The sequence below is a fragment of the Lolium rigidum genome, chromosome 6 (genome assembly GCF_022539505.1).
Source record: "Lolium rigidum isolate FL_2022 chromosome 6, APGP_CSIRO_Lrig_0.1, whole genome shotgun sequence".
In the NCBI taxonomy this organism is placed as follows: domain Eukaryota; kingdom Viridiplantae; phylum Streptophyta; class Magnoliopsida; order Poales; family Poaceae; genus Lolium; species Lolium rigidum.
In genome coordinates, this window is record NC_061513.1 from 186,172,457 (window position 1) to 186,191,526 (window position 19,070).

The 19,070-nt window shown below is 46.9% G+C and overlaps 1 protein-coding gene across 1 annotated transcript; it reads left to right on the plus strand.

The window, feature by feature from the left end:
• The first annotated feature begins 2,231 nt into the window (after nucleotides 1-2,231).
• Nucleotides 2,232-9,252, plus strand: LOC124659652 (CSC1-like protein RXW8). Its single transcript, XM_047197484.1, has 11 exons — nucleotides 2,232-2,287; nucleotides 3,352-3,716; nucleotides 3,972-4,118; nucleotides 4,370-4,433; nucleotides 4,522-4,731; nucleotides 6,272-6,469; nucleotides 6,561-6,859; nucleotides 7,124-7,400; nucleotides 7,557-7,832; nucleotides 8,324-8,557; nucleotides 8,632-9,252. The coding sequence occupies exons 2-11, from the start codon at nucleotides 3,436-3,438 to the stop codon at nucleotides 8,941-8,943; spliced, it is 2,298 nt and encodes a 765-aa protein (XP_047053440.1). The 5' UTR covers nucleotides 2,232-2,287; nucleotides 3,352-3,435; the 3' UTR covers nucleotides 8,944-9,252.
• Nucleotides 9,253-19,070: the final 9,818 nt, after the last annotated feature.

The window sequence follows — 19,070 nt, forward strand, 5'->3', positions numbered from 1 at the left end:
AAAAGAGTGCGCATGCACCCTTGTCCACCTAATATGGGTCGCCCTCAATACGGCCTATTGATGGTAGCGACCTCGAATGATGATGGCGGAACAAACCTCACGTTTGGTGGTGATCTAGCCTGCTATAAGTTTGGGGAGACGTACCTACCGGTGAAAATCGAGCCCGACTTTCATCGTTGCAGGCGATGCGGTGCTTGCGCATCGCTGCCTTGTTGAAAGCATTGTTGGTGCATTTTTTGTCCACCTGGGCTGCTCCGGGGGAAACCCAAGATCTAGGTTTCCCGGATCGGGTGATGGCGAAGCACATGAAGCTAAAGTTGAGGCTGCTAAGCATGAAAAACTGGTTGTAGAGGCAGTTCAAAGAGTTCGAGAATCTCAAGTCTTCTCCCACCGGGGCATCATTTTTGGAGCAGATGCTAGTTGGAGCGGCTCTGAAGTGGAGAGGCTTGGTTCTTACGGCGTCGATGATTATGGGTCTCGACACGTGGTGCAACGCAGTCTCGATGGAGGACCCATGCTAAGGTACGCCCGCAGGGAGAAGGCGTTGTCTAGCGCCATGGTAGCATCATCAATAGGATCAACGAAGTTTATGCGGATCTTAACCATGGAGATTACTCGGTGATTCGGTGGCACACTTGTAGACATGATGTGCTCGCTAAGAGGCTGTTAAATTTGATGAGTGCACTCGTTTTTCCTATAGGGCTTCTTGGGCTATGTGATATGTTCCTGGTTCTAAATTGATGGAAAGATTTTGTTGTTCTTCTGGGCGTAAGGTCTCGATTTTTTTATGTATGTTCTTTATCCATCCTTTGTTAAATAAATTAATAAAGAATTGTGTATGCATATTTTCGATGCAGAGGCCGGTGTCTCATCATCTATTTCAAAAAAGGTTATTATACATGAATACACATTAATTTAAAGTTAAATAAGTAAATTACTAGCAACTACGGTTAGAATATGGCCCATGTAACTCGTGAGTGAAATATGTCATGATTTTTCATTGGAAAAAGACAATTTCTTAGTTGCGACTTCCACTTATGATTTAGGCGAGTCGTTAGTTCATTGCCTAAGTGCATCTCCAACAGTGGGCCGTTAACATATAGAAGCTTTCTGCTGCTCTTTGCTATTATTAAAATATTTGGATTATTTTTAGGTGTGAAATTGCGCATCTAAAAATTGTTTAAAAAGTATGCAGCCACATACCAAACTAGGGAGCCATTAGGTACACTCCCATCCGCTATAATATGTAGATATCATATAAAAATATATTTCTTGATGAATCTAACGGTGTTGAGTTTGGATTGTACATATTAACATGTTTTTCTAAAAACTTGATCAAACATTATGTAGTTTGACTTTTTGAAAAAAATATAAACCTTAACCTTTGAAACGAAGGTAATACATGGCCAAGCTTTCTCCTTGCACATTACTAGCTACGGCCGATTGATGGAGAATATCTCCGGCAGGGCGGGCCGACACGCGCCAACCAAGCCGAAACCTTTGAATATTGTTGGCACGCATCAACGTTACTGTACGTGGGATGCGTTTTCTATGGAAGCAAGAGGCCGACATCGATCACGTACGTACCCACTCCTGTTCTCTCCCCATTCTTCTTCAGGAAACGTCATGATTTTGAAACTGTGTAACGGATTGGTGAAAATCAATCCTTCCGTCGCTGTAGCTCACCTGCTACTCCCGGAATTAATAGTACTACGTGCTTAGAGTATAGTCAAGAGTCATGAAGGGAATCGAGCGATATGCTTGATGAGCAACCTAAACCAACAAAAAAAAGAGTCATGAAGGGAACTTATTAGGTTGGAAATCCTGCACGCCTAACATTTTTTTACGTAAAAAAAAGCTGGTCGGCGGCAGCAAGCACGCTAAACATCCTTCCACGTGGTCCGATCTGGACCATGTCCAAACGATCCCGACGGCTCAGCGGCGTGCGTAGGCACAAGTCAGTTGCGGATCCGGTCCGGCCCACGTGGCGGCCCGGCCTGCGTCACTGCTGGTGGGCCCAGAGAATTGACCAGCGCACACCACGTTCCCCTGGGCCCGGCCGCCGTCGCTGACAAATCCCCTCCTCCATTTATTTTATTCTGTTGTTTTTTTTATTACGAACAAAGAGTAGTAGATGATGGACTCCCAGGAAAGAGTAGACAAACTTGGAATCCATTAACTCCTCTCGCTCTCGCTCGGCCGAGCAATCCCCGGCCACGAGTTCCGGTGGCCCGCTCTCGTCCGCCGCAACCCCAGCTCCGTCGCCATTGCCGCCCCGCTGGTCCAGGTAGGCGGCTCGCTTCGCTCCTCCTCCTCTTCCCATCTCCGCCGATGCTTCTGTTTTCCTGACGGGTTTCGGCGGTCGCTCAACGGCGTAGGGTTCTGCCGGGTTGCTCGCTTTGCTTGCTTGATCTGGCCGGCGGCCGGCCGGTCGAGTTGGAGGTAACTTGACTCCTCTTCCTCGTGCGCTCTCCGTTAGTTCGGCAGATTAGTTCCAGTTCCGCGCGCGCAGTCCTCGTCCGAGGCCCAGCGAGGATGCTGCACGCAAGCCAATTCTCGGTTCTATTTACGCGGTCCTCGTTTCATCCCCGCATTCTGTTCGTCGATGGACTCGCGAGTTCCGAAATTCTGTCTATTACCACGATTTCGCATGGTTTCGGCGAGGTTTTATGTCACTACTTTTAAGTTCGGAAGCCGTTTCCTCAGGGAAGCGAACGCGCTCCAATTTTGTATGGTTCGTGTTAGGTTTATTTGGTTATATGAGGATTTGCGGCGGGGTAGCAAAGCATAGTGTTGCTGGTGCGGGCACGCCAACTGATCCCAGAGAATTATCGAGTCTAGCCTACCTGTTGCTAACTGAACCGGACAGCTCGGATTCGTCCAACTCCAGTTCGCTCCCCCATCATATCTCGTGTCCTGAGCTTTATCTGGACACAAGAGCTTCGAGCGTACTCGCTTTTTAATGGAGTATGTTTATTATTTAACCCATTGAACTGTATATTACAGAACCAGTTCAGGGCACAAATTCTAGGCATAAAAGTTTCAACCATCCAATCTAAAATGAATGTTGCAGCCACACTACATAAGTTTGAGTCCACCTGTGTCCAAACGACAGCTTTAAGACAACTGGAGAGTACTAAAATATACATGTACCAGCACTTCGATCGAATCAGGGCTAGTTTCTGGTTGCATTGCTGTGCTCGGGTTGTATAGCTAGTTTTGCGAGTCTCTTTAGACATGGGATTGTTTTTCTGGACATTGGGAACTGGCAGCGCTGCCATTGTGCAGTTTAGAATTTCAGTCTGTAGAATAAATGTGTTAAACAGCATCTCCCTCTTGCTGTACCTGTAGGTGCGGAGGAGATCAAGGATCATGCTTCTGTGCGTATTCAGATGACATATGGTGTGTTGTGTGTGACTAGCTCAATAGGAAGCCATGAAGTTCAGCGCACTCCTCACCTCTGCAGGCATCAATGTTGGACTTTGTGTGCTCTTTCTCTCGCTCTATTCTGTTCTCAGAAAGCAGCCAGCCAACATCAGGGTCTACTTCGGACGGAGGGTTGCTGAGGACCATAATCCGCTCCGAGAGGGTTTTATTTTGGAGAGGTTTGTTCCATCCGCTGGCTGGATCGTGAAAGCCCTGCGGTGTACCGAGGAAGACCTCTTGGCAGCTGCGGGGTTGGATGCTGTTGCTTTCAATCGAATGCTAGTATTCAGGTAACATCGAATTTCGTCTTCACATCCATGTGTCCCTTCGTATCATTATGATCTTGGTTAGAAGACATCGAATCCTGATTAATGAGCTTGTTAGCATCTACATGTGATCTTAATCAGAAGGAGGCAAACTTGTAGCTCTTGCAGCTGTAAATAAAATAGATCCCTCTTATTTGCTGTTTTCTGTTATACTCCTTTTTTTCCATTACTTTAACCAAAGACTCCAATATAGAACACTGATACATTCGTTTTCTGCAGCATACGCATCTTTTCCCTAGCTGCCCTTCTGTGTGTGTTTGGAATCCTTCCACTGAATTATTTTGGAAAGAATATACATCATCTTAAGATTCCTTCAGAAGAATTGGATATCTTCACAATTGGGAATGTGGAAGTGCGATCAAGATGGTGAGCTGAGATTTTTTTTTTTTGACCTGGGAGAAATTTATTTTAAGTTTATCATAAGGTGTTTTTATGAAGGCTGAAATTGTATATTTATTTGTGCTTTGCTGCTTTCACTATAAAGTGGTATCCTGCTTTGCCTCTAACTGGTTGATTACTTCAGTGTATATCTCCACTCTTCAAAACATGAGAAACTAACATGCATGTTAGAAATATACATACTTCTGTATTAATTTTATGGACCGATTGCATTGCAGGCTTTGGGTTCATTGTTTAGTCCTCTACATAATATCTGGAGTAGCTTGCATTCTCCTATATCTTGTAAGTTCTTTGCTCACAGAAAGTACGGAGTATTCTAGATCCATATTGAGGAGCACATCTAATGTTGTTTTTCTACTTGATCTAATAGGAGTACAGGCACATTGCTAGGCTGAGGCTCCTTCACCTTAAACGTGCAACACCCAATCCAGGACAATTTACTGTGCTTGTTCGTGGAATACCAAAGAAAACAAAAGAATCCTGCAGTAGTGATGTTGATGATTTTTTCACGAAGTATCATGCATCAAGTTACCTATTCCATCAAGTTGTTTACAAAGATGGTAAAGTTCAGAAGATAATGGTAAGCAATTTTCATACAACATCTATTTGTGCTTAGAGGGTACGGGATGAGGAGAATGCAACATAATTGCTAAGGTGCATAGTATTTTATACTATTTTAATATTTTTTATGATTTAACCTTTTTAGTCTTAGGCTTACTTATCTTGTGGTTCCATAATCACTATGGAGCATAATTAAGGGGTACTACCTCCCTTCCAAAAAGCAAGGCCTATAAATCTCGTCAAAAGTCAAAATTTGCTAAGTTTGACCAAATATAGACAAGAAAGTATCAATAATCACAATATTTGGTAAATACACAGTGAAAATATATTTTGTGATGGATCTATTGTATTGGTTTAGTATTGTAGAAGTTCATCTTTTTTTGTCTAAAAAGTAAAAACATGATCAAACTTAGACAACATTGAATTTTGTTTTATGGAACAAAAGGCAGTAGCTATTTATGATACTGTACATTCCTTCCTTTTTCTAGAAACCGTCACGAGCTCTGCCTTTTGATTAAGAAGATTATAGTTGCCTTAATCAGGAAAGCTGGACGAAAACCAAATACGAAGGACACAAAGCCCCCATTGGTCAACAAAGCTAGAACTATATAGAAAAACACCACCACTGCACTAACACGAACTAAAGCCGCCAAAAATCTGCCCGCCGCATCTTGTCCCCATCGCACCTGCCACTGAGCAAGCCAGATCTGGCATGACCCGCTCAGAGATTGGCAACAAATAACCTGGCATGCCCCAAAGGAGCACCGAAGACGCCTCGTCAGAAGAACCTCACCACCACACCACAGGCTCTGCTGAGAGGGAAGAGAAATCAAAGCCGCTGCCGAAAGCCACCCCGAGCGTGCCTCCAAAACCCTGTCCCTGTGTCCCATCCATAGCTTTCTATCCTCCGAGGACTGGCACTACCCGTGGGCTGTAGCTGCCAGCTTGCGAACCCCACGTACGCCCACCCGCCACGTCCTACGCAGCCCCTTCACCACCTTCCCAGCCCGTTGCCCAGAAATCTGCTGCCCACAAGTAGGTCGCAATGCCACACGAATCGATCGCCTCGTAGCCCAAGCCACACTGGATGACTGAAGCCCGCCACCCCAACACCCACGCCAAGTTAACTCCACCAGCTGCATCGGCCAAGGCTATGGTCTTGCCGCTCTCGCAGCACAAACAACCACTCAATCGGCACAAAGCTGCCGCTCTTTCTCTTGGAGCCACCCCCACAGCGCTACTTCCGGAGCTGCTGCCCAAACATCCGAGCCTGCCGCTGCAGAAGCACTGGATCACCACCCAACGACGCCGGCCCAGCAACATTCCTTTTCCATGTGATATTTTTTTCTTCTCCATGATTTTGTGGAGTGGTTTAAATAACTTGTGTTATATCTCTACTTTTATCTGCACATGTGATATTGCATATTTCCTCCCATATAATAAATTTTGTTTTTCTGTGAATCAGTCATAAACCATTTGACTTGCTTTTGTGCCGTTTATCCGCTTATAGCAGTATTTTGCTTTCTGCTTTCGGAGTAAAACTGTTTCATATGCTGCAGACTGGTGCAAAGAAAGCATGTAGAAAGTTGAAACATTTCACGGACACCACAGTAGATCAGAGCTGCAAAGCAATTACATACCGGTGTTGTCTTTGTGGAGCCTCTTCTAATTCGTTCCAGTTGTTGCCTACTGACGAAGTTGCACAGAGCAGTGGGAAAGTTGACCTGAATGATTCTAGCTTGATCACAGATAATGAGGTAGGTTCATTTAGCAATCTTACATACACTAGTTTTTTTACCTTCATCAGTAAGTGTAAATTAGTAGTTTTAATTGTGGAACTTTACACAGGAATGTGCAGCTGCTTTTGTATTTTTCAAAACTCGGTATGGAGCACTTGTTGCATCAGAAGTACTTCAGACATCAAACCCTACAAAGTGGGTTACCGATCGAGCTCCAGAACCAAATGATGTGTATTGGTCAAACATTTGGCTTCCCTATAAGCAGCTTTGGATTCGACGGATAGCTACGCTTCTAGGTTCTATCGTTTTTCTGCTCTTATTTCTGTTACCGGTGACATTTATACGAGGTCTATCTGAGCTAGAGCAGTTGCAGCAGAAGCTTCCTTTCCTTAATGGGTTATTGACGAAGTAAGTACCAACGTTGTACTGGAACTGAACTCTAGTATTGAAGTTCATCTTCATATCAGTTGACTTGTAGAATCTAATATGCACCAGATCACATTTAGATTTAGAACTTGGAATAACATGCAAAATCGTTGATATTTCAACTGATCAACACATTCTAGTTTGCTGTATCTTGTTCTCTGAGATTCTTGAGGCACCATTCATAATAGACATATGGCCTTTTGTTCATTTGAAGGTGGATCCTTTTGACTCATCTTTCATGTGCAGGCCATACATGGTCCAGCTAGTAACTGGATACCTTCCCAGTGTCATCCTGCAAATATTTCTGTACACCGTTCCGCCAATAATGATGTTATTTTCTACATTGGAGGGGCCTACATCTCACAGTGAAAGGAAGAGGAGTGCTTGTTGTAAAGTGCTGTACTTCTTGATTTGGAATATATTCTTTGTTAATATAGTATCTGGTACTGTCATAAAACGATTGAATTTTTTGTCAAGACCGAAAGACATCCCTGTTGAGCTCGCTAGAGTTGTACCTGGGCAGGTAAATCAAGTCTAAATTATATCCTGTCTTCATGCTGCAGAAATACCATTTTGCTTCTGGAAATATCAGTGGTTTAAAATTCACAAAGAAGAGGCTTGTTGCATGTATACTATTTCCTTTCTAAAAACTTGCTCCTTAAATTTGTTTTCGTTTCAGGCTACCTTCCTCATCACCTATGTTCTGACTTCAGGGTGGGCCAGTTTGTCATCTGAACTTATGCAACTCTTTGGTCTGATATGGAACTTTATAAGGAAATATATTCTGAGAATGAAAGAAGATACAGAGTTTGTGCCCTCATTTCCTTATCACACAGAAGTACCGAAGGTTTTGTTGTTTGGACTATTGGGCTTCACATGCTCTGTACTGGCACCTTTGATCTTACCTTTTCTGCTTGTATACTTCTTCCTTGGTTATGTTGTATACCGCAATCAGGTGAGATACTAAAGGTGGTCCTATACTAACAAAATGGTAAACAGTTATTATGTTGGGTTCTATTTTTTTGTACAACCATGTTTCAGTTATAGGCGAACAATCTTGCAGTAGCTTGCACTGCTATGCGCGAATTAAAATAGGAAATATGCACTACATTTCTTGGCATCAACAATAACAACAACATAAAAGCCATTTTTCCAAACAAGTTGGGGTAGGCTAGATATGAAACCCAACAGAAACATAGGAACCAAAAGAAAAGGAGAGAAAAAAGTAAATAATGAACATGTAAAATAAGATTATGGCACATGAATTGCTAATTTCCATGCAGTCCTATCAAGAGCCAAATCTCTAGGAACATTCCACAATCACGTATTTATTCTGGCACATGAATACTACATTTCTTGTCAACTTGATAAAATACGATCACGTATTTATTTGCTAGGTTTGAATCCTACCAGTTCCACATGCTAATGATATTTATATGTTTTCAGCTGCTGAATGTATACCGCACAAGATATGACACAGGTGGTCTGTACTGGCCAATTGCGCACAACACAGTGATCTTCTCTCTCGTCCTCACCCAGATCATCTGCCTCGGCGTATTTGGCCTCAAAGAATCACCAGTAGCTGCAGGCTTCACCATACCTCTTATCATCCTTACCCTTTTGTTCAATCAGTACTGCAGAAAACGACTTCTTCCGCTATTCAAAACTTTTCCCGCACAGGTTATTATCACTTCTGTAATATCCTATGGCGATGAACCTAGGTCTGTTTTATTGATGGTTTGCTCTGACTGCAGGATCTAATCGACATGGACAGGGAAGATGAGCAGTCGGGAAGGATGGAACACATCCACCACCGACTCCATACCTCGTACTGCCAGTTCCCAGACACTGAAGATATACAACTGGAGAAAATTCATATTGCTGGAAATGGCGAGGATGAAAATTGTAGCTCAGGCGAGTCCAACAGCAAAGAAACCTGCGAGGAGCAGCAGCCCAGAAGGGACCTGTCTCACCCAACGCTGAAGGGACTCCCTGTAAGCCGTCTGCAGAATGCCGTGAGGTCCATCACATTCCTCATTAGGTTGCAGAAGAGGGGTCTATCGTGATGGCGAAATCGATAACTAACTGACTAACTAAATGCTAACCCCTCCACGTGTTGGCTCGTGTAAATGTACAGCGACATATGCCATACAAGTATATAGGGAAATTGGGTTTTAGATAGGAACATATAGGTAAGTGAAGCATCATTATACATGCGAGACTATGGATCAACTCCAATGAGAGGGGAAATCCATGCAAAACAATTGACTTTACAAGCTCACTCCTTGCAGCTTGTTGCTTCAATTTTCAATTGGGGGTTTTTATTTCATCAGAAGTTTTAATTTGCTGAATTAGTCTACCCATTGAACCTTTCACCTCACATACCTCCAAGTTAAGGATGTAGAACTGGAATAAGTGGGATAGGAACATTTGGCTGCTTTTGACTCTTTCCGTTTTAGTAAATTCAGATCTGATTATACCATTTATCCCACTTCCACATCCCTCCTTCAAGTACCTACCGAGTCTACTGGGGAGTTCCCGGGCGCACCCTCCCTACCTTCATCGACGACATTCGCAACATCGACCCAAGGCTATCAATGCCAGAGTCACTGCCGCCATCGCCTAGGGCTCTGTCGCGCTGGCAGCCGAGGAGGACGAGCTCGTCCTCCCCCCATTCGTCTTCATTGAGACCGGCGCGGTCGACGCCGTCCTCTCACCGCGCTTCCCCGTACACCGTGCCGAAGCACACGGTTAAGGAGGAGTACGCGCCGCCGCCCACAAATTGGAGGTGCGGCAGCGGTAGAAGTAGGGGCCATAGGGCGGAGTGCACACGGGACGGTGGTACGCGATTTACCCAGCTTCGGAACACCAGCACGAGGACAGGGCCTACTGCTGCTTGTCTGGAATTATCTGGGCGCTTTCGCGTTGTTACAATGAGTTGTGATTGTGCCTCTAGGGCTCTCGGGATCCGGCTTATAAAGGCGCACGGATCTAGGGTTTACACGGAGAGTCCTAGCCGGATTACAGGTTGCCTAACTACGGTACAACGTCTTGCCGTATACGTCAAGGATCCGCCTTCCCTTATACATCGTACTGGATCCGGGTTCCATATGGGTCTCAATGGATCCGACTTCCTCCGAAGGTCGGTTGGGATCCGGCTTCCCTCTCCTGGGCTGGACTTCATCCTTCGGGATCAACAGCAACTGGGCCGCCCGATGGGCCACATGCCACACCACCATCTATGGACCACCCGGGCTTGCCGGATCTAGGCACTGTCGATGGTACACCCATGAAGTATACCCACAACAGTAGCCCCCAGAGTTCTCCGAGTTTCACCTCCTGTTTCCGCCTTGCTAACGCTTCATGAGTTCCGGCAATTTCGGTAACACGGAGAAACTTGAAGAACTCCAACTTTACATTTCCTTCTTTTCCCAACCCTTGGTCGGAAAACTCCCCCATCCTGCGGGACTTCATCCATCGACAGCATACGGCATGTCTCCGGGTTACTACCCTGCTGCGGACGAGAGCTTGCTTATCCTCACGCTGCAACCCGGAACCTTAAAAGGTTCAAACGGTTCCGCCAATCTTGGCGCCATTTTCGCGCGATTTGAGTGGTAAATCAACCTTAGCCGTTTTTACTGCCTAGGGTTTTTGACACGTGTCGCTCATCCAACGGTGCGATGCTTGCGTTCCGACCACAGGATGCGGAGCACGAATCTCTTCCCTCGGCCTATAAATATCCACCGTCTAACCCTAATCACCTCATTCGCACCCCATTCACCTCTCAGCGCAGCGCCGCCTCCGAGCTCTTCCTCCGCCGCACCGGAGTCTGCCGGAATCTAGCCGGAGTTTCGCCGGAGTCACTTCGCCACCGTGCAGTGTTCTTCTTGTTCTTAACTTGAGTGGGCCACCGCGCAAAAACCTCGTCACCGGCGACTCCGACCACCGCGGAAACCATTCCGGTAAGTTCTCGAGCTTCGTCTTCGCGCCGTAGTTGGTAGGGATGAGCTTAGGGTTTCAACACTGGATCCGACTAAGCCAGCTTTTCCGCCATTTTTTCTTCTTCAGATGTCTTCTTCGACTCCGCCTCCTACATCCGAGCCAATCATGGCAACACCCCTCTCCTCCGCTCCTCCCCCTTTTGTCCCAGTTCAGCTGGAACCTTCCAAGGATTCCGGCAAGAACGTCGAGGGAACATCCACTAACCCGGAGAAAGCCTCCGGAGAACACCAAATAGAGCAGAAGGCGGAAGAAGTGGCCGCCAAAAAATCTAAGGCTCGCCAGCGAGATAGCGAAGCCAAGGGGAAATGGTGGCCCTGCACCACCACCGAGACAGAACTCAAGAACCTCGAGGCGGAAGGCTTCCTAAAGCCCGGATCTTGGCGAACAGTTCCGGGTTCTCGCTCCAGCCCCCGAGGACGGAGAGATGGTGGTGACCAAGGCGCTGGTGGAGCGTGGCTTCTCATTTCCGCCATCCGATTTCTTCTCGGAAATCTTGAAGACATATGGGCTCCAGCCCCACAACATATCCCCAAACAGCGTCTTGGCGATCAGCAATCACGTTACCCTTTGCGAGGGCCATCTCCGGGTACCTCCAGAACTTCCTCTATTCCAGTACTATTTCTCCGTCAAGAAGGAGAAAATTCCTAAAGCTTCCGAGTTGGCCACCTGCGGGTCAATCACCTTTATGCTCCGCCCCGGCCGCGTCTACCCTCCAACCGACCGCCACGAATCCGCACGATATTGGTCGGGAGGCTTCTTCTATTTGAAGGACGTTTCCGACCCAGCGAGCGAGAGGGTGCTGCCGCCCTTCAAGAATATCCCCGCCAGCGAGAATCCAGCCTGGACGCAATGTCCTCATCTTTCCGAATCGCCTCAGCTGACTCGCGCAGTTAGGCGGATCTGCAAGCTGACGGAGGAAGGTCTGTCGGGGAAGGACCTCACCATGTCCTGGTTCACCAAGCGGATCCAGCCACTTCAACATCGGGACCGCCTGATGTTCCAATACACAGGGCGCGACGATCCTATGCGCGCTTCTAAGGACAACCTCTCCGCCGACGCCATTGACAAGCGGATCCGACTCCTCATCAAGATTCCGCGTGATCTTCATATTCACGTGTGTAACAAGGACATCCACACCAACGGCTCCGGGAGCGCTGTACGTTGTCTTGTCTCAACCGCTGATTCCTTCGTAATCTGAATTTTGTCTAAGTATTGGCTCGGTAACATAGCTTGAAGCCCTCGAGGAAAGCGATCTCGGAACTCTCCTCCGGGTCCCTCAAGCGGGCAACACTGATCCGGAAGCCGCATCGGAGGCGGAAGCTCCCGAGGTTCCGCGCCCCTCCAAGAGAAAAAGGGCTGCTCCCTCCAGCCCTGCGGCCAAACGTGCCCGCGAGGTGCCTAGCACCGCGGCTACCCGCAAGGCGGAGGCGGAGAAGAAACGCCTCAAGCTTATCGACACCAGCAATAGAGCCCAACCTGACATTCACCATTTTTTCAAGCCTTCCGGGTAAATGCTCGATTTCCGAATTAAATTCCCTCTGTCATCATGAATCAGCACATACTTAGTCATTATGCTTTTCCCTTTGCGCAACAGAAGTTCCGGAAGCCAGCCCCCCAAGGCCCCTAAGGCCCCCAAGAAGAGAACCAAGCCATCTCCGGCTTCCATACCAGTCACACCGGAAGTCGAGGTTTCGCCCAAGACCTCCTCAACCGCCAAGCCGGATCCTAAGGACGTCATCAACATCGATGACCTCCCCGAAGACCCAACTGCCGATACCGGCCACGGTGATTCCGGCAAGGGCGCATCCTCGTCTGCACCTCCGCCTGAGCAGCCCACCGCCACCTCAGCTGAGCCTACGGCTGAGCAATACGAGCAAAAGGTGCAACTAATTCGTGCGACTGGCACGCCTCAAACTCACCCTCACCTTTCTCCGTCTCTGCAAAAGCTACCCCTCTCACAACGCCACGCGGAAGTTTCCGCCATGATGGACAAGGTGTGGGGGCCTGCGAATACGGAAATGCAGGAGCTCTCCGACCTCGAGAGTGATCTCAAGGTCTTCTTTGCTAAGCACAAGGACGTGCGCCAGGTAACACTAGCCCCCAAGCATTGGGTTAGACATTTTTTCCGTGTAACATGTGTTAGTCGATGCTTTTTTCGATATGCACCTTAGGCGGAAATTTAAAATTTTCTCAGTCCAAGACTTTGAACTCCTCGCCAGCCCCCAGAATTTTGAATTTCCGGCTAACTCCTGTCTGCTTCTCAGAACACGCGGAAGCTGCACGAAGATCTGCGTGTCCATGTGCTGGAGCAAATGACGGAGATAGAGGGGCTGCGCCAGAATGCTGAAAATAGCCAAAAGGCTATAAAGCACCTGGAGACCCGCCTAAACGGTGAGAACTCCGGTTTAGATTTTGAATCTTTCTATGAACCTTCATGATGCATAACATGTGTGATTTTCCGCCTACAGAAGAAACTGCCAAGCGCCCTGCCATCGACGACCTGTCCGCCAAAGTCCAAGTGCTCGAGGCGGAGAACGAATCCCTCAAGACCTTCATTAAATAATCCTCTGAGAAGGAGACTTTGGCAAGGAAGGAGCTCTCGGAAAAGCACGTCCGCGACATGGCGGATCTTGCGGAGAAACTCAAGAAGAGCCAGCAAAGGGTATCAACCTTAGCGGCTAAAAACAAGAGTCAAGAGGCGGAGGCGGAGGCTATCGACAAGATGATCTTCCGTGAGAAACTTCCTTGTTTAATTCCGACCTCCTCACATTTTTTGCTATGTCCGCGGAAGAACTGATCGTCATTTTCGCAGCGAGTCTTGGCTTTGAATGGACCAAGGATTCAACCCTCAAGAGGACGGAAGCATATGATGAAGCGCGGAGTTCCATTGACGAGCTGGTCGAGGCGTGTCACGGAATTGCCAAATCCCTGTCCTTAAAGAGAGCCAAGACCACAGTGATTGACACTATGTCCAGGCTTATGAAGCAGGTGCCGGAGCTTATCAAAGATTGGCAAGAATCTTCTGCTCGTGGAGTCGCCTCACTCGTCTTAGCCACCTGCAAAGCGCACTTCCCCACCATGAAGTTCGCGGACGTTGGGCGCGACACTCCTAAGGGTGCCAACATGCGCTCTATCCTCGCGGAAACCCAAGGGTTTGATCGGCTCTTTGTTGGGCGAGTTAATCACTCGTTCTGGTATAACAAGTACGATCTCCCCAAGGGCTTCTCGGACGCGGAAGACGAAGAGGAAGATGCTGAGGAAGGCGACGCAGAGGGCTCCGGATCGAGCGCTGATCAATCCGAAGAATACTCCGATGGCAACTCCGGCATTGGCTCCGGCGACGACTCTGGCGACGGCTCCGCCTACGTAGCGTCTGATGAGGATCAGTCCTCTGAATAAAAATCCCGTGAAACAATCAAACTGCTGTATCATTTTGGCCCCGGAGTGGGTTTGTAAGATAACTTAAATTCTTAAGTAGCTAGGAACGAAACAGTTATGCATGGGCGGAAACAACTTATCCTGCTATCCTGTAATATTATTTGCATGTTTCGTTTTGTCAAAAAGCAAGTGCTGATTTCGATGTTCTCTGGCTTGCTCATTTGACCTTCCGCGAGCCGGAAGATCTTTAGCCGGAAACGCTCGCCAGCGGCGACGAAGCCCAATGGCAATCCGTCAATAACCGCGGAAACAAGCCCCCAGCTAAGGTGCCGGAAATCGCTACTAGGAATCCATGAGTTCGCAACAGAAAACATTTTCACCAGAAAACTTTAAGCTTACGTCTAAAGGACGATTTTTGAAAATCACAACTTTCATACACGCCTAGGCGGAAATATCCAGCTCTGCGGTTTTAGTCGGAAAACATACACGATCTAAAAATGAACAAGTAAAGGAGGTAAAAGACTCAAAGAGTGAACCAAAAGCTTTATTTCATTGATGATGTATAACTATTACAGAGTATATAACTCGGAAAATTGTACTAAGTGTGGAAAGGACGTAGCTGTGCAATGTTCCAAGGGCGATCTGTTTCATCGTAGATGTCATCCGGATCCTCTCGCTTGCGTTTCCGGTACCAGTTAGCAGGTCTATCCTCTAACTCCCGTAAATCGACAAGGTAGTATGATCCGCTGTGAAGTACTTTGCTAACGACAAAGGGTCTTTCCCATGGAGATTGCAGCTTATGGTCTTTCACCTGTCGAAGGCGGAGGACCAAGTCTCCGGCCATGAAAGAGCCATTCCGAACTCAACGGCTGTGATAGCGTCGGAGTTTCTGCTGGTATATGGTGGAGCGTTGGTCAGCTAGGTTCCGAGCTTCTTCTATCAGGTCCACAGATAGCTGTCTGGCCTCGTCAGCAGTTTCTTCATTATAGGCGGAGACTCGCGGTGAATCGTGGATGATGTCGGAGGGAGCACGGCTTCGGATCCGTATACCGGGAAGAACGGGGTAAATCTGGTTGATCCGTTAGGGGTAGTTCGCAAACTCCACGTGAACGCAGTCTAATTCCTCCGCCCAAGCTCCAGCTGCGCGTCGCAGCGGTTCTTCAAGGCGTGGTTTAATTCCGGATAGTATGAGGCCGTTGGCTCTTTCGACCTGACCATTGGATTGTGGGTGAGCCACTGATGCTAGGTCAAGCCGGATCCCTACGTCGTGGCAATAATCCTTTAATTCTCCTTGTGCGAAGTTTGTGCCATTATCTGTGATTATGCTGTGTGGGATGCCGAATCTCATCACGAGGCTGCACACAAATTTTAGTGCCGTAGCACCATCGGCTTTCCTCACTGGCTTCGCCTCGATCCACTTACTGAACTTGTCAACATCGACCAAGAGGTACTCAAAACCGCCAGGAGATGATTTCTTTAATTTACCAACCATATCGAGCCCCCAGACCGTGAATGGCCAGGTGATAGGGATGGTCTTCAGCTCTTGGGCTGGAGCGTTTGGTTGAGTAGCGTAGTACTGGCAACCTCGGCAGGTCTTTACCAGCTTGTCAGCGTCTTCTTTAGCTGCGAGCCAGTAAAACCCAAGCCGAAAAGCTTTTGCAACGAGTGACCTGGGGGCGGCATGATGCCCGCGAGTCCCCGCATGGATCTCTCTGAGTATCTCAATACCATCTTGGTTAGAGACGCATTTGAGAAATACTCCTGTTGCGCTTCGTTTGTAGAGCTTTCCGTCAACGATTGTGTAGGATCTTGCTCGTCTGATGATCTGAAGTGCGAGGACCTCGTCCTCAGGCAACTTCCGATCGATAAGGTAGTCCAGGAAAGGCTGCGTCCAGGCTGGAATGATAGCCATCACTTCTCTAGCCGGAGATACTGCCACATCTGGGTTTTCCGGGTTAGCGCCCTTCACCAAGGGTATCCGTAGATGCTCTAGGAAAATTCCAGGCGGAATTGGTTTCCTGCCGGATCCGAGCTTGGATAGCATGTCTGCCGCTGCGTTGTCATCTCTCCTGACGTACTTGACTTCGTATCCGAGGAAGCACTTGGCGATCTCGTCAACTTCATCTCTGTAAGCCGCCATGACGGAGTTTCTGCGTTCCGGGTTCCGGCTACTTGCCTGTGCCACCGAGGTCGGAATCTCCGCAGCAAATAATGTGCTTGATCCCTATCTCCTTAGCGATGCGCGGACCGTGTAGTAGATCCTCGTATTCCACCATGTTGTTTGTAGCTTCGAAGTGGATCTGCGAACGTCATTGCAGTTCTTCTCCGGTGGGGGACTTCAGGGTGACTCCGGCTCCTGAGCCTTGATGCTGCTTGGATCCATCGAAGTGCATAACCCATGTCTCTGGTTCCGGCTCCAGATTTGTATCCGGAGCTTCTGTCCAATCTGCAACAAAATCCGCAAAGACCTGGGATTTCAGCGCAGTCCTGGCTTTGTAGTTGATGTCGAAGGCGGATAATTCAATGCCCCATTTTGTTGTGCGTCCTGTTGCGTCGGCGTTGTTGAGAATCGTTGACAACGGAGCTTTGCTCACGACTTTTACTGGATGCTCCTGGAAGTAGTGTCTCAGCTTCCTGCTACCCAGGAATACTCCATAGGCTAGCTTTTGAAAGTGAGGGTATCTTTGTTTGGATTCCGTAAGCACTTCGCTAATGTAGTAGATCGGCCTTTGGACTCCATACTCGTGTCCTTCTTCCTGTCGCTCCACCACGATGATGAGGCCGATGACTGCGTTGGTAGCCGCCGGGTAAAGGAGCATTGGCTCGACTCTCCTGGTCGTTGCTAGAATAGGTGGGGAGGTGAGTATTTCCTTCAACCCTCGAAGTGCTCGCATCTCTCGCCTCGTCCCGGACAAATTTGTTTGTCTTCTTCAATAGCTTGTACGGGGTAGCGCCTTCTCGCCAAGACGGCTAACAAACCTGCCGATTGCTCGCAACACAACCAGTTAGTCGTTGCACATCTTTGAGACAAGTTGGCCTTTTGATGCACATGATTGCCTTGATTTTCTCCGGGTTAACTTCAATGCCCCTATTAGAGACGATGAAGCCAAGGAGTTTTTGTAATATCCCAGGTATTGGGGTTACAAAAATAGAGCAAACAGATGTGTGCATTGCATTCATGCATAGAAAATCCAGGGAATTTTCGCGCTTTTATTTAAAACACAAAGAGATCAAGGTTTCGCTTGTGTTGATGGGAATTGACTAAGGTCGGCGACATGAGTGCAATAAACTTTGACATGACCTTTGTTGATTTCAGAACTTGTGAGAAAGGCAAGTGAAACTTGACTCAAATATAAATGACAACTATGCAAACAATAATTTGAATTTGGGTTCCAAACAATCATATACAATAAAATATAAAAGAAATTCAAATAAGTATTTGAATTCAAATTTGAATTCAGATTATAACTTTCCAATTATAATTCAAACAATGTTGAATTAAGAATAGGGAAATTACATTCTATTAATTGAATACACATTTACAAAGTCATTACAATATCCAATATTAATACAACTTACAAATATTACAAGTATGAGAAAAGGAAAATTAAATCCTAAACTAAATCTAGAAGATCAACATCATCTTCTTGTACAACTTAATCCCCTGCAAAACAAATAAAACACAAAAAGGGAAGTGATTGCCAAATGGCAAGGTTAGAATAAGATAAACAAGTATAGATATTTTGGTGGCCGAGCTGATCCTCAAGGGGAGATGCACCTGGTGGAAACTTGCACCACACAGGCAGGTAGCTCACACACACATGCAGTTTGGTGTGTTGTCAACACAGCTACAACAGTATAAATAGTACCAGCAGTTCTCCTAGCACACACGCATCTGTAGTTATCCAGAAAAGGTAGAACTCAAGAACCCCATAGTTGGCCACTCAAAACCATCGGGAAGCAAATCAAGCCATCGGGAGCTACGAGGCTAGCACAAGGAAAAGGTTTTACTCCGGAATCAAGAAGCTCAAGCTATCAAGATCGAAGGTAGGAATCCACCGTAAATGCAAATATCTCGTTCTTGCATTTGCATAACCACATGAAGTGAAATACTGGGGAAAACATGAAGCCATCGGGTCCTTATACCCCGCAACTAGATTTTGATCTAGGAGGTTGGAGGGATCTATTTCTCTCGAGATAGGCATAGAGGTGCTATGCTTGCAACATCATCGAGATTGGGAAAGCCATCTTTTAGTATCTATCCTTATCCAATATTGAGCCTCAGCCTTTGCATCATCGGCTAAAGCAAGCATCGATCTGTCCATTCAAGTTAATTCAAGCATCATTAGGAGCTTGGATGGACGGATCGCATCATCCGACCCTACAGACTATGATCAATGCCTACTTCTCATTTTACACAAGCACCTACAGGCACTGGATCCTATTCATACATATGTATCCCGTGCACACTCATCCGAGGCACCACAGGATAGATGTAATAATTAGAAAGCACATGGGCACTTATGTAAAGGAAGAAAAGACATTAAGTTAAGTCGTAAGAACATCAGCTTAAGCACAAGCTAACCACCATATAAAGTATCCATTTATAAGCGAGTATATCTATCCAGAGACGGATCTCAATACACCACCAAGACAAGCTTGTTCGAGATTATATATACACATGATCTATGAATGAGTAACCACATCCCATAACTAAAAGCACAAGTAAAATGGGGCACCAAAGCTCAGTAAGCATGCTTCTAAGCTCATAGTCAAACCACCAAACCAAGCATCAAGTAAATAATGCATGCTG